At 40.7% G+C, this 21,449-nt stretch overlaps 3 protein-coding genes and 1 pseudogene across 3 annotated transcripts; all 4 read right to left on the reverse strand.

Moving 5' to 3' along the window:
* Nucleotides 1-719: 719 nt before the first annotated feature.
* On the reverse strand, nt 720-2,919 carry LOC113124234 (tripartite motif-containing protein 16-like). Its single transcript, XM_026296776.2, has one exon. It carries the CDS (start codon nt 2,882-2,884, stop codon nt 1,211-1,213), a length of 1,674 nt encoding a protein of 557 aa, XP_026152561.1. The 5' UTR covers nt 2,885-2,919; the 3' UTR covers nt 720-1,210.
* A 4,719-nt stretch (nt 2,920-7,638) lies between these two features.
* On the reverse strand, nt 7,639-9,682 carry LOC113124235 (tripartite motif-containing protein 16-like; annotated as a pseudogene).
* Nucleotides 9,683-11,199: 1,517 nt separating this feature from the next.
* On the reverse strand, nt 11,200-13,493 carry LOC113124451 (tripartite motif-containing protein 16-like). The gene has a single exon (XM_026297321.1). It carries the CDS (start codon nt 13,371-13,373, stop codon nt 11,700-11,702), a length of 1,674 nt encoding a protein of 557 aa, XP_026153106.1. The 5' UTR covers nt 13,374-13,493; the 3' UTR covers nt 11,200-11,699.
* A 1,190-nt stretch (nt 13,494-14,683) lies between these two features.
* On the reverse strand, nt 14,684-17,273 carry LOC113125029 (tripartite motif-containing protein 16-like). The gene has a single exon (XM_026298284.2). The coding sequence runs from the start codon at nt 17,226-17,228 to the stop codon at nt 15,504-15,506; it is 1,725 nt and encodes a 574-aa protein (XP_026154069.1). The 5' UTR covers nt 17,229-17,273; the 3' UTR covers nt 14,684-15,503.
* Between the last annotated feature and the right edge of the window lie 4,176 nt (nt 17,274-21,449).

The raw sequence follows: 21,449 nt of genomic DNA on the forward strand, positions 1-21,449 counted from the left end.
TTACTTATTTGTTCTAGTTTTCTTCCCCAGGCGCTCAGATGAAGGAGAGTTGTTTTTTTTTGGAGACCTCTCTGTTCTAGTAAAAGTAAATTTTAAAGTAAATAAAAATGGGGGAGAGGAGAACTAACCCCTGGGGGTTATCCTCCAGAGACCCCCCCTGTGCCTGAGGCATTCTCATGGAGGTGAAGTCAAACTGCAGCCAAACAGATGTTGCACGCTGCCAGTTCACAGAGGCTGATTACACAATTTACCCACAAGTTTCATACACAGGACAGGACTGAACATGTGTGTACCTCATAACAAAAGCACAGAGGGTTCATTCACTAATGTGTCCTGGTTCTAATTTATGAGAAGCTAAGAGGGGGGTCTTTCCTCCCACTATTGTCCTCTGTCACTGGCTTGCACAACACACCCTTCATCTCATTCTGCCCATCTGAGACCTTATCACACCTACACACATCTGCAGAGTTGATGAATTTAATCAGCTTTCATTAATACATTGTTAATTTCTCCTGTGATGACTATGACAAAGCAAAATGGATTTAGAGATCCTATGGTCTGTCCATAGTTTGGACATGGCTGAAATAGCCCATGAACTGGTTCTCACATTCGTATTCCCCTCAGGATTAGCAGTAATACCTTTAGGGATAGTGCCTACAACAGTGGTTTGTTTCTGGTGTAAACTAGCAAATATTAGCACGTTAGCATATAAACAGTCATAAACACCAGACTTTTGTGCTGCTTTTGGATGTTCTAATCAAAGAATCATCAAGACCAAATAACAGGGAGGAATATTTCATGTTACCTTACAATATGTTACTGTTCCAAAAATGTTCAATTTGATTGATCACAATAATTGTATCATTCTCTTAAGACAACATAAAAGCAGTGTTGATGGAACATAAGACTAACTATCAGGTGAATTATAATGCTTTGTAAAAAAACAAAAAAACCCCCAAAATGTCACTAATAAAAACTAAAACCAGTCAAAGACATGTGGTTTCATGTCTAAAGTAGGTCTGTGCAGTGGGAGAGAAATAAAGCTCAAATACATCCATACAAATATTGATCAAACATTTGAAGCACAGAGAGTTTACATTTTCATGTCAGGAAACACAGAGATCCTCCATGGCTGAACAGACACAGGAAAGAGAAACACCTACAGACTCAAACACCAACAGAACAAGAAATCAGAAGATGAACTTTCTATTTATTTGAGTTTACAAAACTCAGCAGTGTTTTCAAAGTTGTATAACAAAAGTCCAGCATAGAGAGGCTGAGTGAATGTGGTCTGGACTCTGTGGAGGAGAGTCATGGTTTCAGAGACGCTGTAGAAGGACAGAATACCTGCTCTGTGATCCAGGTACACTCCTACTCTGGAGGACTGAGGACCTGACACTGGAGTTTTGATGTTGTTGTACCTAAAATCATATCTGTTTTGTTGACAGTCTAATGTCCAAGATTTGTTATTGAGTCCAAATACACATTTAACTGAGTATCCTGCTCTGCTGATATTCTTGTATGTGACTGCTACATAAACTCCTGACCCGCTCCACTCCACCTCCCAGTAACAACGTCCAGTCAGACTCTCTCTGCTCAGGACCTGCCACCAATCAGTGAATCTGTCTGGGTGACTGGAATAAAACTGTAGTTTTCTCCTTACTGTTGCTTTTCTGTTCCCCTCAGATAATAGCAGCTGTGTGTGTGCTGTGTTTGGATCCAGTGTGATTTCCTGTGAATATTGTAAGAATCCAGCTCTGGTCTTGGGCTCTGGTTGTGGCAGTAAAACATCCACTTCAGTCAGAGCCAGTGAGATGTTTGTCCATTTCTCCCTCAGAATGTCCTGTAGTTTATCTCTGAGCTCTGACACAGCTGCTGTCACGTCCTCAAAGTATCTCAGAGGACGGATATTGATGCTGGATGAGTCTGTAGGTTCACTGAGAGCTGACACTGAGGGGTAGTTGTGTAGAAACTGGATGTGATCCTGTGTGTGTGAGAGCTGCTTCAGATCAGCGTCTTTCCTCTTCAGCTCAGTGATCTCCTGCTCCAGCTTCTCCTGAAGCTCTTTGACTCGACTCACTTCAGTTTCCTGCTGGGATCTGATCTGCTGCTTCACATCAGAGAGTCTTTTCTCCAGGAGACGGATCAGCTCAGTGAAGATCTTCTCACTGACCTCCACTGCTTTATCAGCAGAGCCATTGATGGTCTCCAGCTGCTGCTGAAGGACCTTCACATCTTTCTCTCTGTCCTGGATTGTCTGCTGGATTTTCTGTCGACTCCCCTCAAGCTCTCTCTGCCTCTCAGTCCTTTCTGCTGCAGCTGAGACTGTGTCGTGGCCTTTATGTTCGTCCACAGAGCAGAGAGAACAGATACTCTGCTGATCAGTGCGACAGAATATCTTCATCACATCATCATGACGAGAGCAGATGTTCTGCTGGAGCTTCTTGGACGGCTCCACCAGCTTGTGTTTTCTAAATGTAGGAGATTCATAATGAGTCTGGAGGTGTTTCTCACAGTAAGAGGCCAGACACACCAGACAGGACTTGAGGGCTTTCAGTTTTCTCCCAGTGCAGACATCACAGTCCACATCTTCAGGTCCAGCATAGCAGTGATCAGCAGGAGCAGCTTGGAGTCCAGCCTTCTTCAGCTCCTCCACTAAAGCTGTTAACATGGTGCTTTTCACCAGGACAGGCCTCGGTGTGAAGGTCTGCCTGCACTGAGGGCAGCTGTAGATGTGTTTCTGGTCTTCCACATCCCAGTGGGTTTTAATACAGGTCATGCAGTAGCTGTGTCCACAGGGAACAGTCACCGGATCCGTCAGTAGATCCAGACAGATCAAACAAGAGAAGGTTTCCTGGTCCAGCTGAACTCCTTTCTGCTCCATTTCACCTCTCAGTGTCAGTGACTTTCACCTCTCACTTCTCTTTCATATAGAAGTGAAACTAGTTTGAGCTCTGATCTAAACCACATGTGTCTGTGCAGTGAATGGGGCCTGTCAGCTCCTGCACTTCCCCCATGTTGGTAACACCCATCTCCAAACTGTAGGTCTGAAGGGAGGGAAGAAGAAATAACTGAACAAGGTGGAGCTGCTGTGTGTGAGAGAGGAGGGAGGATTATCAGGCTGTGACTCAGTCCAGGAAGAGCAGTGGTCTGTGGACAAACTGTGATCACAAATAGAAACTCTTAGATGTCACATTGGGGCCATATTGTCTGAGGCAGCCATTTTTGTCTGCGTCCCTGAGGACCAGGTGGGACAGTTTCTCATCATGATGCTGAGCTGCAGCTGAAAAAAACAAGATTATTAGCTTAGGTAGGCTACATAGATCTGTTTAATTAAAAGGTTTAATTTTATCTGTGACAAAAACACCCTCAATAAAATAATAAACAGATAAATATAATGAAATAAAAAGACAATATTGTGACACAATACATGACACAAGCACAATGTTTATTCAATGTAATTTTTTACCCTGTAAACTGTGACTGCCATAAAAACATTGATTCAAAGTGTCTTTTTTCAGTTTTAAACATAAAACAACGTTTGTGATCAAAACTCGATGCTGAATTAACTTTTTCTATCTGGGAAGTTGATCAATCTCTGCGCTAACATAAAGTCAGTGTTGATGCTAAGTTTAACTATCAGGTGAATTAAAATGTTTTCTATGTTTTTATAAAGGCAGGTGTCATCAGTAACATGTAAATGATCAATCAGCTGCTCTGTAATCAATTGCTGTTAATCGACAGCCAATTTCCAACAGTAACCTACTGTATTCCTGTGATACAGTTTTGTACTGGTCCATTTGAAGAATTAACACTGAGCCTTAATGTTAGAAATCACAGTCCAGTATTTTATGGACACTGGCTGTTGCACATAGAAGTTTGGAGTTTGGTTATAAATTGGCATTTTCGTTTCATCCTAAAATTACAGTTCTGTCAAAATTCGTCAAACATTTAATTTTGCATTAGAAAAAAGTCCAAATCAATTTTCCAACAGGAAATCCTCTGAGGGGATTTGTAAAAGTGGTTTGGAAAGCAGTTTTTCCAGGAGGACTCACTTTGGAGAACAGGAAGTCCTGATTCATCTGCATCGATCTGGATCAATAATCAGACGATGCTCAAATGGATGTCTGGCTAATCTTAACGTTGAAACGGTAACTACTCGTCACTGAGGCTGAGATTTGAGGAACGTTACCTCAGATATTTATCTTATTTTATATTTACGTCTGTTTTATGAGACACTTTTGACAAATCTGGATTATTCGTGAATCTTCTCGAACATTCAAGATTGCTAACGTTAGCGTTAGCGGCTATTGCTAGGTAGCTAGCTGCTAGCCTTTTGCGCCTTTTTTCGTACCGTTAGCGCCAAATACTGCGACAATAACGCAAAGTTAGCGTTAGCTCGACAAACTTGAATGGTGGGATTATTTAGCAGGTAGAAGGAGGTTTAACATTAGTTATTCTGTAAATTACATAAAGTGACATTTGATATAGAAAAGCAGCCTTTGTTGACATATTTTAACATCAATACATAAAATGTTGGATTTAGTGTCGACACTTATTTGAAATGATGTTCAGATGTAATAGTCTGGTAACTGTGTGAGCTAATGTTAAGATATTTCAATATTTCTCACATTGGCAGCAGAAAAGTTTCACTGTCAGGTCTGTGGTTGTAATTGTGGCTCTATAGTGGCCTATGTGAGGCACCTGGGGACCCATAAATTAACACCTAATTTGACTTTTAGCTGTGTTTAGCCAGAATGCAGTTGGACTTCTTAAAAACTTTCAACTTTTAAGTGTCGCACTTACAGAAATAAGGACAAATGTGTGGCTAGACATCGTTAAACTGTGTGGTGAAGTTGAACTAACATGTCACTTCTGCAGAGGAAGATGTGAGAACTTTAAGTCCTTTTTATCTCATTTAAAACACATCAGAGAGGGGAAAACATTGGCTTTTCAATCCACTGATTAGAAATCTCCCTGCCAACTTGTCAGTTCTTTGGCAAAAATAAGTAGCAGAACATAGAGTTGGGTAACACAAATAATTCAAGTCACAGCACAACAGAAAACATGAAACACTCTCACAATAACACACATTTTATTCAGTCTCTGATGTCAGACGTTTCTGATTTCAGGCATGTCATTGGTATCAACCCAGAGAGAGGAACAAAGGCCATGTGGGGCAAAGGGTTTTTCTAAGAAGACGGGTACAATCATCCAGAAGTCCGCCACAGTCAATACACACTACTGAAGAAATGCATTGTCTTTGAGTGGGACTTCATAAAGATCAGTAAGTCTTGTCTCTCTCTCACTCCATGTGTCGTTTTGACAAATTGACTTTGTCATATTAAGCCACAAGAGATTTTTAGACATTATCATCTTAATAAGTTCTGGTTAAGCTTTGTTATTCCTGATTATATAGTTATTTTGATCATTCATTTTGAATAAACTGCAGTAAATGTAGACATTTTAGATTTTTCTCTGCTGCTTTTTGAGAGAAAATAAATTTACATCAAATGATTCTTTATACATTAAACACTTATTCCTCTGTATTAGTTGCATTTTCATCTTCAAGTTAATGGACGACTTTACATGCAGCTGGTAGGCTCATCCATAACAATATTTTGTATGTAAAACCTTAATCTGCATTTAACTCTAAGTACATGTGCTTGACTATAAGTATAAAGTAGCATAACATGGGAATACTTAAGTAAAGTACTAGTACTGCAAAACTGCACTAAAGAACGATACTTACCACCAAATGTACTCAGTTATGCTGCAAAGCAACAAACTACAAACTACATTTATGCATTTTCAAAAAATGTTTAATAACAGTTTTTACAGTAAGATATTCAGACCTTCACAATCTGGAAAAGAAATGTGAACATTCATAAATGGTAATAAAACACAACTGTAACAACAGTCACTGTTAAATATTCCATGTCTGAAATGGAATATAAGCGGTCTTCAACAAAATTAAGTGAGAAATCCATCCATTCATCCATCCATCCAGTATCTATACACACTTATTTAGGGTCACAGGGATCTGCTGAAGCTTATCCCAGCTCTCTTCGTGCAAAAGGCAGGAGTACACCCTGGACAGGTCACCAGTCCATTTCAAAGTGTGGAAATCCATTTGAATTATTTTACCTGACATTTTTCAAACCAATCATTGATAAAAATATCCTTAAAATGAGACAAACATTATTACGGGTACAGTTTTTCTGCAAAAGGTCAAAAGTTATTTCCCAAATAAAAGCTGTTCCTGTTTTTCTGATTCCACTCATAACTCTGGTCTCTGCTGAAAGTAAATCTCTGTTTCAGAACCACAAAGTCAGAGCGCCACCTACAGACTCAAACACCAACAGAACAAGAAATCAGAAGATGAACTTTCTGTTTATTTGAGTTTACAAAACTCAGCAGTGTTTTCAAAGTCGTAGAACCGAATTCCAGCATAGAGAGGCTGAGTGAATGTGGTCTGGACTCTGTGGAGGAGAGTCATGGTTTCAGAGACGCTGTAGTACAGAACACTTGCTCTGTGATCCAGCCAGTGATTTGAAAATAGATGCCCTGTTTGAATTACCTGCTTTAATTTTATTGTCTGACAAAAACACTCTCAATAAAAGTTTATAAACAACTAAAATGATATAATAAAATAAATAAATACAGTAAAGTAAAAAAGTTCTAGACTCTCCCTGTCTTTACTGTTTCCCTCCAGAAACCAAATTTAGCCATGTTCCACATTACATATTAAAATTTTTCTTTATCATCTGGTCAAATAACTGTCACACAACACATAAATTTATCTTAAATTAGTTCTTAAATTTTACATATATTGGTAGAGATGTTGAGTCTGAACATTTACCAAAATAAAAGTCTACTGAATATTTGAAATGAAATATAATAAATGAGTTTACATGTTGTCAAATTAAACTCCCACTATTGAGGTAAATACATCACTGAACTGTCACATTTGAAATTACATCAATCTAATGAAAGAATAACATTTCAATTTCATGTGTTTTGTCCATTAAATATTTTATTGTTGAATGTCAGTCACTGATTTTAATTTTGACCTGAGCTCTCTATCAGGCATTTTAACATGTTTAAATCAAATATATATCAATAAATCATGAGCCTGTTAGAACCTGTTGGTTTATTATTAAAGTTTTGATAAAACATGAGGATATTCCCTATATTTAGCGAAGGTAATGATATTAAGGTAATTCAATAAAGTAGGTCTGTCTCTTTCTAATATAAAGTGACTGAAGTTAAAGTTTGAAAAACATCCTGAATTATTATTTATGAGGAGTTGGTTTCTGCTTTATCAGGACTGTGGGTGTAGTCTCTTTCATGATCACTGGACTTTGTGGTGTTTCAGGAGGAAAACTGCCTCAGTTCTATATAATCTCATATTAGTTTGACATTTTCTCCATCAGCTTCAAATGAGACTTTGGGATGAAGACTGAGGAAAAGAGTTGAAAAGAGACTATTGATTATGGAAACCTTCAATTTATTGACAGATGACATCAGTAAAGTCTTTGACTCTTGTTTAGTGATTTCATGACCAGATTTATTTTATCAACACAGTCACTTTAACCCAAATCTCAGATAGGTAGAAATAAATCATTTTCTAATAAATCAAAACCCAGTAAACACACAGCTCATAGATTTAGACAATAACATTTGGTCTGTCAAAGAAATAAATGTAAATGTGATTATAGATTCTTTTATAAATGTAGAAATCAGCAAGAAGAAAATATCTATGATGAAGAAAGTTTGGTGATGTCTCTGTTAAGGTCTGTGCAGTGGGAGAGACATAAAGCTCAAATACATCCATACAAATATTGATCAAACATTTGAAGCACAGAGAGTTTACATTTTCATGTCAGGAAACACAGAGATCCTCCATGGCTGAACAGACACAGGAAAGAGCGCCACCTACAGACTCAAACACCAACAGAACAAGAAATCAGAAGATGAACTTTCTGTTTATTTGAGTTTACAAAACTCAGCAGTGTTTCCAAAGTCGTAGAACCAAACTCCAGCATAGAGAGGCTGAGTGAATGTGGTCTGGACTCTGTGGAGGAGAGTCATGGTTTCAGAGACGCTGTAGAAGGACAGAATACCTGCTCTGTGATCCAGGTACACTCCTACTCTGGAGGACTGAGGACCTAACACTGGAGTTTTGATGTTGTTGTACCTAAAATCATATCTGTTTTGTCGACAATCTAATGCCCAAGATTTGTCATTGAATCCAGATACGCATTTATTCCACTCCCCTGCTGATATTCTTGTATGTGACTGCTACAGAAACTCCTGTCCCGCTCCACTCCACCTCCCAGTAAGAACGTCCAGTCAGACTCTCTCTGCTCAGGACCTGACAGCAATAAGTGAATCTGTCTGGGTGACTGGAATAAGACTGATGTTGTCTCATTACTGTTGCTTTTCTGTTCCCCTCAGATAATAACAAACGTGTGTGTGCTGTGTTTGGATCCAGTGTGATTTCCTGTGAATATTGTAAGAATCCAGCTCTGGTCTTGGGCTCTGGTTGTGGCAGTAAAACGTCCACTTCAGTCAGAGCCAGTGAGATGTTTGTCCATTTCTCCCTCAGAATGTCCTGTAGTTTATCTCTGAGCTCTGCCACAGCTGCTGTCACGTCCTCAAAGTATCTCAGAGGACGGATATTGATGCTGGATGAGTCTGTAGGTTCACTGAGAGCTGACACTGAGGGGTAGTTGTGTAGAAACTGGATGTGATCCTGTGTGTGTGAGAGCTGCTTCAGATCAGCGTCTTTCCTCTTCAGCTCAGTGATCTCCTGCTCCAGCTTCTCCTGAAGCTCTTTGACTCGACTCACTTCAGTTTCCTGCTGGGATCTGATCTGCTGCTTCACCTCAGAGCATCTTTCCTCCAGGAGACGGATCAGCTCAGTGAATATCTTCTCACTGTCCTCCACTGCTTTATCAGCAGAGCCATTGATGGTCTCCAGCTCCTGCTGAAGCACCTTCACATCTTTCTCTGTGTCCTGGATTCTCTGCTGGATTTTCTGTCGACTCCCCTCGAGCTCTCTCTGCCTCTCAGTCCTTTCTGCTGCAGCTGAGACTGTGTCGTGGCCTTTATGTTCGTCCACAGAGCAGAGATAACAGATACACTGCTGATCAGTGCGGCAGAACATCTTCATCACCTCATCATGACGAGAGCAGATGTTCTCCTGGAGCTTCTTGGACGGCTCCACCAGCTTGTGTCTCTTTAACTGAGCTACATCATAATGAGGCTGGAGGTGTTTCTCACAGTAAGAGGCCAGACACACCAGACAGGACTTGAGGGCTTTCAGTTTTCTCCCAGTGCAGACATCACAGGCCACATCTTCAGGTCCAGCATAGCAGTGATCAGCAGGAGCAGCTTGGAGTCCAGTATTCTTCAGTTCCTCCACTAAAGCTGCTAACATGGTGTTTTTCACCAGGACAGGCCTCGGTATGAAGATCTGCCTGCACTGAGGGCAGCTGTAGGTGTGTTTCTGGTCTTCCACATCCCAGTGGGTTTTAATACAGGTCATGCAGTAGCTGTGTCCACAGGGAACAGTCACCGGATCCTTCAGTAGATCCAGACAGATTGAACAAGAGAAGGTTTCCCGGTTCAGCTGAATTCCTTTCTGCTCCATTTCACCTCTCAGTGTCAGTGACTGTGTGACTTTCACTTTCTAAGGAAGTGAAACTAGTTTGAGCTCTGATCTAAACCACATGTGTCTGTGCAGTGAATGTGGCCTGTCAGCTCCTGCACTTTGCCCCATGTTGGTAACACCCATCTCCAAACTGTAGATCTGAAGGGAGGGAACAAGAAATACCTGAACAAGGTGGAGCTGCTGTGTGAGAGAGAGGAGGGAGGATTATCAGGCTGTGACTCAGTCCAGGAAGAGCAGTGGCCTGTGGACAAACTGTGAGATCACAAATAGAAACTCTTAGATGTCCCATCGGGGCCATATTGTCTGAGGCAGCCATTTTTGTCTGCGTCCCTGAGGACCAGGTGGGACAGTTTCTCATCATGATGCTGAGCTGCAGCTGAAAAAAAAAACAAGATTATTAGCTTAGGTAGGCTACATAGATCTGTTTATTTAAAAAGTTTAATTTTATCTGTGACAAAAACACCCTCAATGAAATAATAAACAGATAAATATAATGAAATAAAAAGACAATATTATGACAATACATGACACAAGCACAATGTTTATTCAATGTAATTTTTTACCCTGTAAACTGTGACTGCCATAAAAACATTGATTCAAAGTGTCTTTTTTCAGTTTTAAACATAAAACAACCTTTGTGATCAAAACTCGATGCTGAATTAACTTTTTCTATCTGGGAAGTTGATCAATCTCTACGCTAACATAAAGTCAGTGTTGATGCTAAGTTTAACTATCAGGTGAATTAAAATGTTTTCTATGTTTTAATAAAGGCAGGTGTCATCAGTAACATGTAAATGATCAATCAGCTGCTCTGTAATCAATTGCTGTATGTATCAATCACATTACATATTAATATTTTTCTTTACCATCTGGTCAAATAACTGTCACACAACACATAAATTTATCTTAAAAAATGTGTCCTTCAACCTGCACTGTTTAAATTTTACATATATTGGTAGAGATGTTGACAGTCTGAACATTTACCAAAATAAAAGTCTACTGCACATTTGAAGTAAAATAGAATAAATGAGTTTACATGTTGTCAAATTAAACTCCCACTATTGAGGTAAATACATCACTGAACTGTCACATTTGAAATTACATCAATCTAATGAAATGATAATAACAATTCTAATTGTTTTGTCAATTACAGTCACTGATTTTAATTTTGACCTGAGCTCTCTATCAGGCATTTTAACATGTTTAAATCAAATATATATCAATATATCATGAGCCTGTTAGAACCTGTTGGTTTATTATTAAAGTTTTGATAAAACATGAGGATATTCTATATTTAGGGAAGGTAATGATATTAAGGTAATTCAATGAAGTAGGTCTGTCTCTTTCTAATATAAAGTGACTGAAGTTAAAGTTTGAAAAACATCCTGAGTTATTATTATTATTTCAGGAGGAAAACTGCCTCAGTTCTATATAATCTCATATTAGTTTGACATTTTCTCCATCAGCTTCAAATGAGACTTTGGGATGAAGACTGAGGAAAAGAGTTGAAAAAGAGACTATTGATTATGGAAACCTTCAATTTATTGACAGATGACATCAGTAAAGTCTTTGACTCTTGTTTAGTGATTTCATGACCAGATTTATTTTATCAACACAGTCACTTTAACCCAAATCTCAGATATGTAGAAATAAATCATTTTCTAATAAATCAAAACCCAGTAAACACACAGCTCATAGATTTAGACAATAACATTTGGTCTGTCAAACAAATACATGTAAATGTGATTATAGATTCTTTTATAAATGTAGAAATCAGCAAGAAGAAAATATCTATGATGAAGAAAGTTTGGTGATGTCTCTGTTAAGGTCTGTGCAGTGGGAGAGAAATAAAGCTCAAATACATCCATACAAATATTGATCGAACATTTGAAGCACAGAGAGTTTACATTTTCATGTCAGGAAACACAGAGATCCTCCATGGCTGAACAGACACAGGAAAGAGAAACACCTACAGACTCAAACACCAACAGAACAAGAAATCAGAAGATGAACTTTCTGTTTATTTGAGTTTACAAAACTCAGCAGTGTCTCCAAAGTCGCAGAACTGAATTCCAGCATAGAGAGGCTGAGTGAATGTGGTCTGGACTCTGTGGAGGAGAGTCATGGTTTCAGAGACGCTGTAGAAGGACAGAACACCTGCTCTGTGATCCAGGTACACTCCTACTCTGGAGGACTGAGGACCTGACACTGGAGTTTTGATCTTGTTGTACCTAAAATAATAACTGTTTTGTTGACAGTCTAATGTCCAAGATTTGTTATTGAGTCCAAATACACATTTATTCCACTCCCCTGCTCTGCTGATATTCTTGTATGTGACTGCTACAGAAACTCCTGTCCCGCTCCACTCCACCTCCCAGTAACAACGTCCAGTCAGACTCTCTCTGCTCAGGACCTGACGGCAATCAGTGAATCTGTCTGGGTGACTGGAATAAGACTGTTGTTGTCTCATTACTGTTGCTTTTCTGTTCCCCTCAGATAATAACAAACGTGTGTGTGCTGTGTTTGGATCCAGTGTGATTTCCTGTGAATATTGTAAGAACCCAGCTCTGGTCTTGGGCTCTGGTTGTGGCAGTAAAACATCCACTTCAGTCAGAACCAGTGAGATGTTTGTCCATTTCTCCCTCAGAATGTCCTGTAGTTTATCTCTGAGCTCTGCCACAGCTGCTGTCACATCCTCAAAGTATCTCAGAGGACGGATATTGATGCTGGATGAGTCTGTAGGTTCACTGAGAGCTGACACTGAGGGGTAGTTGTGTAGAAACTGGGTGTGATCCTGTGTGTGTGAGAGCTGCTTCAGATCAGCGTCTTTCCTCTTCAGCTCAGTGATCTCCTGCTCCAGCTTCTCCTGAAGCTCTTTGACTCGACTCACTTCAGTTTCCTGCTGGGATATGATCTGCTGCTTCACCTCAGAGCGTCTTTCCTCCAGGAGACGGATCAGCTCAGTGAAGATCTTCTCACTGTCCTCCACTGCTTTATCAGCAGAGCCATTGATGGTCTCCAGCTCCTGCTGAAGCACCTTCACATCTTTCTCTCTGTTCTGGATTCTCTGCTGGATTTTCTGTCGACTCCCCTCGAGCTCTCTCTGCCTCTCAGTCCTTTCTGCTGCAGCTGAGACTGTGTCGTGGCCTTTATGTTCGTCCACAGAGCAGAGATAACAGATACACTGCTGATCAGTGCAGCAGAACATCTTCATCACCTCATCATGACGAGAGCAGATGATGTCCTGGAGCTTCTTGGACGGCTCCACCAGCTTGTGTTTTCTAAATGTAGGAGATTCATAATGAGGCTGGAGGTGTTTCTCACAGTAAGACACCAGACACACCAGACAGGACTTGAGGGCTTTCAGTTTTCTCCCAGTGCAGACATCACAGGCCACATCTTCAGGTCCAGCATAGCAGTGATCGGCAGGAGCAGCTTGGAGTCCAGTCTTCTTCAGCTCCTCTATTAAAGCTGCTAGCACAGTGTTTTTCACCAGGACAGGCCTCGGTATGAAGGTCTCCCTGCACTGAGGGCAGCTGTAGATGTGTTTCTGGTCTTCCACATCCCAGTGGGTTTTAATACAGGTCATGCAGTAGCTGTGTCCACAGGGAACAGTCACCGGATCCTTCAGTAGATCCAGACAGATTAAACAAGAGAAGGTTTCCTGGTTCAGCTGAACTCCTTTCTGCTCCATTTCACCTCTCAGTGTCAGTGACTGTGTGACTTTCACTTTCTAAGGAAGTGAAACTAGTTTGAGCTCTGATCTAAACAACATGTGTCTGTGCAGTGAATGTGGCCTGTCAGCTCCTGCACTTCCCCCATGTTGGTAACACCCATCTCCAAACTGTAGATCTGAAGTGAGGGAACAAGGAAATACGGGGCAGTGTGGTCGTTGTGTCCAGTTCACATAGTGATAAACACCAGACTTTCCTGTTGTTTTTGTTCTAATCACAGAAATGCCAAAACCAACAAACAACAGGGAGAAATATTTCAAGTAACATGCTCACTGTTCCAAACACATTGAATTTGATTTGTTACACTAAGTAAGTTAATTATTCTTCTAAGACAATTTAAAGAGACTGTTGATATTAAAGTTGAAGTGAATTATCAGGTGAATGAAAACGTTTTGTATGTTTTTATAAAGGCAGACATTATTAGTAACATGCTGTAAATGATATCTATCAGTCAGCTGTGTGATTCTGAGTTATTTTGTGTTCAGGAACCTTAAAGTGTTCAAATCAGTTACATGTTGTTAGCAGGGACATGGTTTGTGTCTCTCTCTAAAGTAGTTTATATTTTCTACATCAACATCTAAACCTTCCCCTAACAGACGTACACTAAAGATCTCCACCTGTATCAGTGTCGTCCAACGACGGAGCTTCTCCCACTAAACACCACGAACAGGATTTTAGTCACAATGTGAAGGAATCAGCTGCGGAGTCATGTGACACAACACCTGTAACCATGGTAACTGTGCACAACAAATATGGCGACAGTCGGAGCCTTAAAACGCTTCTTTCCCATCATTTACTATTTATTGTTCCAGGGTGGGAGGGGCGGGATCCAATTACAGCATGCAGTGGGTGAGAGGCGGGTCCCCCATTGACAGATTAGCAGCCAATCATAGGGCTGACACACAGACAGACACACTCACATTCACACCTATGGGTAATTTAGAGTCACCAAACAACCAACACCCTCATGTGTTTGGACTGTGGGAGGAGAAAACCCACACAGACACAGGGACAACATGCAGACTCCACACAGAAAGGCCCCGGGTCCACTAGGGTTCACACCCAGAACCTTATTGATGGGAAGCATCAGTACAGAAAGAAAGATGAAGCTAAAATGTCACTAATGAAAACTAGAATGAAACATCTTCATTTTTTTGACCAAAACTAAATAAAAACTAACAAAAATCAGACAATAAAATGAGACTTTAACTAAAATGTATAGACAGTTTTATTAAAAGGCAAAATCTAAACTGACATCAAAATGCCCAAATAAAACTGTAAGAATGAGACATTATAATGTGCAGGAATAAGAAAACATCTTGCGCCTACACATTAATAACATGTAGGGATAAAATATTTGGCTGGTCTGGATACAGATTCCTCCCATCCCCCATCCTTTCCATGCAGGACTGAGTCTCTGGGGCCTTTGGAATCAGCTCACTGAGGTCCTTTTGACAGTAAACATCCATGATCCCTTCCATGTTCTGAGACCCCTGAAGATCCCAGTTCAGGCTCTTCTGGCCCGCTGAACAGCCCTAACAAACCACATTTACTAATTATAACATAGATATAATATAATGTAATAATTCGAATTAATAGAAAGGACTGTTAACATTTGTTTAGGGAAAGTCAATCAAATGATTACAGAAACACAAAACCAGCTCAAAAAGACTCAAAGTCACAGAAAGAATCAAAATGATCAGAGAAACAAAACCAGCTCAAAGAAACTTAAAATGCTAAATGTTTTGTTAAAGGGAATATTTTTACTACACTTCTATCAATTATAGTTATGACAGTGTTTTAGATTTGAGGCTGCAGGATACAGAGGAATTCTTATCAATGTAAACTGTAATTCTTACAAAATAGTGCACCAGAACCAAACATACTGATATATGGATGTACAGTGCATTCAGAGAGTAAAGGGATCAAGATGTAATGTTCTGGAAAAATACAGAAAAATACATTTGTATGAAGATGAGAAGATCTTGCATACATCAACTGTTCCTCCATGGCTGAACAGACACAGGAAAGAGCGCCACCTACAGACTCAAACACCAACAGAACAAGAAATCAGAAGATTAACTTTCTGTTTATTTGAGTTTACAAAACTCAGCAGTGTTTCCAAAGTTGTAGTAGTCGTAGTCATAGTCAAAGTCGTAGCTGTAGTCGTAGTCGTAGTCGTAGAACCGAATTCCAGCATAGAGAGGCTGAGTGAATGTGGTCTGGACTTTGTGGAGGAGAGTCATGGTTTCAGAGACGCTGTAGAAGGACAGAATACCTGCTCTGTGATCCAGGTACACTCCTACTCTGGAGGACTGAGGACCTGACACTGGAGTTTTGATGTTGTTGTACCTAAATTCATATCTGTTTTGTCGACAATCTAATGCCCAAGATTTGTCATTGAATCCAAAAGCACCTTTATTCCACTCCCCTGCTCTGCTGATATTCTTGTATGCGACTGCTACATAAGCTCTTGACCCGCTCCACTCCACCTCCCAGTAACAACGTCCAGTCAGACTCTCTCTGCTCAGGACCTGACAACAATTGATGAATCTTCCTGGGTGACTGGAATAAGACTTTTGTTGTTTCATTACTGTTGCTTTTCGGTTCCTCTCAGATAATAACAGACGTGTGTGTGCTGTGTTTGGATCCAGTGTGATTTCCTGTGAATATTGTAAGAATCCAGCTCTGGTCTTGGGCTCTGGTTGTGGCAGTAAAACGTCCACTTCAGTCAGATCCTGTGAGATGTTTGTCCATTTCTCCCTCAGAATGTCCTGTAGTATATCTCTGAGCTCTGACACAGCTGCTGTCACGTCCTCAAAGTATCTCAGAGGACGGATATTGATGCTGGATGAGTCTGTAGGTTCACTGAGAGCTGACACTGAGGGGTAGTTGTGTAGAAACTGGGTGTGATCCTGTGTGTGTGAGAGCTGCTTCAGATCAGCGTCTTTCCTCTTCAGCTCAGTGATCTCCTGCTCCAGCTTCTCCTGAAGCTCTTTGACTCGACTCACTTCAGTTTCCTGCTGGGATCTGATCTGCTGCTTCACATCAGAGCGTCTTTCCTCCAGGAGACGGATCAGCTCAGTGAAGATCTTCTCACTGTCCTCCACTGCTTTATCAGCAGAGCCATTGATGGTCTCCAGCTCCTGCTGAAGCACCTTCACATCTTTCTCTCTGTCCTGGATTCTCTGCTGGATTTTCTGTCGACTCTCCTCGAGCTCTCTCTGCCTCTCAGTCCTTTCTGCTGCAGCTGAGACTGTGTCGTGGCCTTTCTGTTTGTACATAGAGCAGCGATAACAGATACTCTGCTGATCAGTGCAGCAGAACATCTTCATCACCTCATCATGACGAGAGCAGATGTTCTCCTGGAGCTTCTTGGACGGCTCCACCAGCTTGTGTTTTCTAAATGTAGGAGATTCATGATGAGGCTGGAGGTGTTTCTCACAGTAAGAGGCCAGACACACCAGACAGGACTTGAGGGCTTTCAGTTTTCTCCCAGTGCAGACATCACAGGCCACATCTTCAGGTCCAGCATAGCAGTGATCAGCAGGAGCAGCTTGGAGTCCAGTCTTCTTCAGCTCCTCCACTAAAGCTGCTAACATGGTGTTTTTCACCAGGACAGGCCTCGTTGTGAAGGTCTTCCTGCACTGAGGGCAGCTGTAGATGTGTTTCTGCTTTTCCACATCCCAGTGGGTTTTAATACAGGTCATGCAGTAGCTGTGTCCACAGGGAACAGTCACCGGATTCTTCAGTAGATCCAGACAGATCAAACAAGAGAAGGTTTCCTGGTCCAGCTGAACTCCTTTCTGCGCCATTTCACCTCTCAGTGTCAGCAACTGTGACTTCCACTCTATAAAAGTCAAACTAGTTTGAGCTCTGATCTAAACAACATGTGTCTGTACAGTGAATGGGGCCTGTCAGCTCCTGCACTTTGCCCCATGTTGGTAACACCCATCTCCAAACTGTAGATCTGAAGGGAGGGAACAAGAAATACCTGAACAAGGTGGAGCTGCTGTGTGTGAGAGAGGAGGGAGGATTATCAGGCTGTGACTCAGTCCAGGAAGAGCAGTGGCCTGTGGAATCAGCCTCAGTGTCACAACACCTGTCACTATGGTAACTCTACAAATATGGTTGCAGTCAGAGCCTTAAAATGCTTCTGTCCATTTATCATTCTAGTGTCCAGTGGGTGACACATTCACACCTTGGGGCAATTTAGAGTCACCAACCAACACCTGCATGTGTTTGGACTGTGGGAGGGATTTAATCCAGAACTGTTTTGCTATGAAGACACACTTTCAATGCAGGACTGAAGTCCTTTTAACAGTAAACATCCACAATCACTGTGAGATCCCTGTCCCCTCCTGTGACAGAGGAAAGTATAACCTAAGAGCAGGTTCTCAGCTTTTCTGCTGATGAAACAAAACTTCACAGCAACCTCACAGGTTAATTGTCTTGACCTTAACCCCCCATGTCCATCTCATGGCACCGTGATGGAAACACATGGATGAGTCACTAAATAAGCACAGGCCCAGGGGCCCGAGGGTCAGAGGGCCACTGCTTCAGATGTGTGTTAGAAAGGACTGTTAACATTTGTTTAGGGAAAGTCAAGCAAATGATTACTGAAACACAAAACCAGCACAAAATCCTTCAAAGTCACAGAAAGAATCAAAATGATCACAGAATCAAAACCAGCTCAAAGAAACTTAAAATGCTAAATGTTTTGTTAAAGGGAATATTTTTACTACACTTATATCAATTATAGTTATGACAGTGTTTTAGATTTAGATAGGCTGCAACATATAAAGCAATTTTTACCAATTTACTTTGTATTTTTATGTTTGCAATTGTGTGACAGTACAAAACATACTGGTATATGAATATACAGTAAAGGAATCTGGATGTAAAGTTTAGGAAAATATAGTAAAAAAAGATTACAGTTTATATATTATTATATTATATGAAACAGCCTTATAAACATCGGGGCCATCAATAAGCTTCCTGGGTACTTTGTGAAGTATTTTCTTCTGTATCTATTAATTATCAGACCAGATCATCTATGAATTTTAGTCACAGTACACCCAGAGTTTGCCTGAGTTTGGCAAACTGCATTTTCATTCCATGCACACTGTATAGACATTGTATTGTCTATTGTGTGACTGATTAAATATGTGAGCCTACCACATTTTTCACCAGGTCTCACTCACAGAAGAGACTTTGCTGCTGACATTAGTGGCAGTTGAGCTGTTGTTAAGGGAGGTTCCAGAATTGTTTTGTCCAGCTATTCCCTAAGGGTTTGGCATTAAGGCTCAGTGTAACACCCATGTCAAAAATTCTGACTTTGGCAGACAGACGAAGGAATATTCCACGTTCCCTTTTTGGACTGACCCTCAGAGAGAGCACAGAGAGATCCAGAAGGTGGTCAGGGGTTGTCTTCAGGCAGACACCAGGAAATGATTGTTACCTAAAAACTGAGCTGGAAGTCATTACTGCAGGAGCTATCCAGAAGAGCTTGACTCATGTGCACATTCATGCACATGTGTGTGTGCTTGAGGCTGTTAAACAGGCGGAAGGAAGGATCCCTGAGTTGTACAGAGGAGGGCGAGATGAAAGTGAAGAGTTACAGTTAATGACGGAGGAGAGGACGTCACAAATGGACTGAAACGTGTTTCTGTTTAACTCAAGGGCCCAGCGAGGCTCTGGATGAAAGCAGTGGACAAAACCCAGTCGGAGTCACTCATCATTCAGCACTATGCAGTTAATAATTTGTGAGCTCTCAATTTAATAATTTCACCACACAAATGACAAATTTGTTTGTGGCTTTCTTGTTGTGTGTTTTTCTAGAGGATGACAGAGACACGTTTGAAGCTCTTCAGATGCCCAGAGCAGAGTTTTTATGAATGACAGACGTATCGTCAGTGTTTACAGAAAACCAGGGGGGACCTGCAGTCACACACTGCGGGGTAGGTGGAACCTAAATGCACACACTTGTACGTGTTTTGTGACTTCAGCAAAACACAAGTGCTTCACTGTATTTTTACTGTATGAACTCTTTAACCAGAGGCTGTGTTGGATGTTTAGGGATCATATAATCAGAAAAATAATAATAAGTTATAATCAGAATCAGCTTTATTGGACAATGTGCTTTTTAGACACCAAGAAAATGAATTTAACTATATAAATAACAAACAATAAAAGACACAGTGACAAGGACCCTGCTGGTGCACAACCTGCATGTGTGTGTTTTGACCAACAACACACTGATAACCTGGTTGGTTTAGTGACCCAGCTAACGAAAGACTTGTCCTGAATGATCCTCCAGTCCTACACTGACCAACACACTGATTTACACTGAGCATGTACATAAATGATACTCCTGCAGAAAACAGAACAGCTCCACCGCCTTAGAATTCACTCTTACTGGTTGAAAACCAGGGCATCCAGTTCATCTTGCAGTCGTTTCAGTTTATTTTGGATTTTACATTTTATTTGATGACTGGCATTACAAATATTGATTACACATTTTTAATTTTTAACCTTTCAAGAGCATAAATGACCCAGGCCCTGGAGAGGGGGAGCTGCTCTGCTGACCTTTACTATCTCCAGTCCACCAGAGGTCTGTTGGAGTCAGCCACTCTACATCTCTGTGAATAAACTCTTTATTCCAGGAGATGAATCTGTGTCCAGTCACCAACAAATGAACACAAGAGGCTTCTAATAGTGATGAGCTATCAGCCCCAGTTGTGTGTTTGAAAGCAAACAGTGGTTGTCATTCAGCACAGTGTAATGGCAGGAGGAAACCACAGGCATTAAAAAGCAGAAACCCATCAGATCTTGAGTAACCCAGCTTCACTCAGCCAATATAAAGAACATGTCTAGGAATAACAGAGTTGGCTGAGTGTGTTCGACCACAGATCCATCTCCATTACTGGACTGAAAAGAGCATTGTTTCACACAAAGGTTTCACGCACAGTCAAACTAAAACAATCTCTTTCATGGCTCAACATTCTCCAAAAGCAAAGTTTTCATCTCATCCGACCACAGTGGATCTAAACTAATAATAACAATAATAAGAACAAATGCACATGGCTTTACAGAGACGTCTGGAGGCCAGCTTGGTTAACTGAGGGAGGCCTGCAGGCAGGATGGAGGAGGCTCTGGCCAGAACTGAGTGTTTTGGTACTTCTAATGAATTACAGACACTGTGTCAATGTGTTTAAAATCAATTATTGTGTTTCCTAACATAAAAGAACATCAATACATGAATACATGGGAATTTTAATGTGTGGAAACATCTCTGTGGAAAAATGAAACCTGCATTAGCTAATTTTCCGGCCACTTGGGGGCAGTGTAACAAGCTGTACACACAGTATTGACCTATTATGATCTTATAGTTGATTAAAGGATTAAACTACAAACCAAGAACCAAAAATCTAGATCTTTCTCATTCCTTTAGAAATTTATTTGCACTTTGCAAAAAAGAGAATGATAATAAAGGGTGAGTACCTGAAGAAAGTGTAATTTTTAAGACATGATCCTCTTTTATTTTCATGGCCGAGGATTTAATCTGGAGAACTGTGAGAAAATACAAGAGAAACAGATTTAGATAGATAGACGGACAGACTTCTATAGAAAACAGACCTCAGGGCTCAGACAACCTCCAAAAGGACCCTGGGACTGAATTAAAAATAAAAGGATTAGCAATAAAGCAATGTTTTTATCATGACTGTTTTTATGTCTCCTGTAAAAGATTATTCTGTTAGCTGAGCCTTATGTAACAGTAAAGCAGGACACAGTCACTGATGAACATCGTATAAGACACAAAAGAGATGATGATAAAGACCGGACTGATGAGAAATAAAAACAGATTAACAGGAACAACAAAGCACAATTTCATTACTGAGTCCTGTGGGTGCTGGAAGAGACCAATTATCCCACTGTGGGGGACAATGGAAGAACAGAGTCCCATCAGACTGTGAGAGGGCAAGGGATCAGAGGATGCAGGTCAGACCAGTGACGGGTTCCTGTGTTTCTGTCCT

Source organism: Mastacembelus armatus, chromosome 12 (assembly GCF_900324485.2).
Source record: "Mastacembelus armatus chromosome 12, fMasArm1.2, whole genome shotgun sequence".
Classification (NCBI taxonomy): Eukaryota; Metazoa; Chordata; class Actinopteri; order Synbranchiformes; family Mastacembelidae; genus Mastacembelus; species Mastacembelus armatus.

Bases quoted from the DNA above. Each gene is read 5' to 3' on its own strand.
- LOC113124234 (XM_026296776.2), bottom strand. From the start codon at position 2,884: ATGGAGCAGAAAGGAGTTCAGCTGGACCAGGAAACCTTCTCTTGTTTG.
- LOC113125029 (XM_026298284.2), bottom strand. From the start codon at position 17,228: ATGGCGCAGAAAGGAGTTCAGCTGGACCAGGAAACCTTCTCTTGTTTG.
- LOC113124451 (XM_026297321.1), bottom strand. From the start codon at position 13,373: ATGGAGCAGAAAGGAGTTCAGCTGAACCAGGAAACCTTCTCTTGTTTA.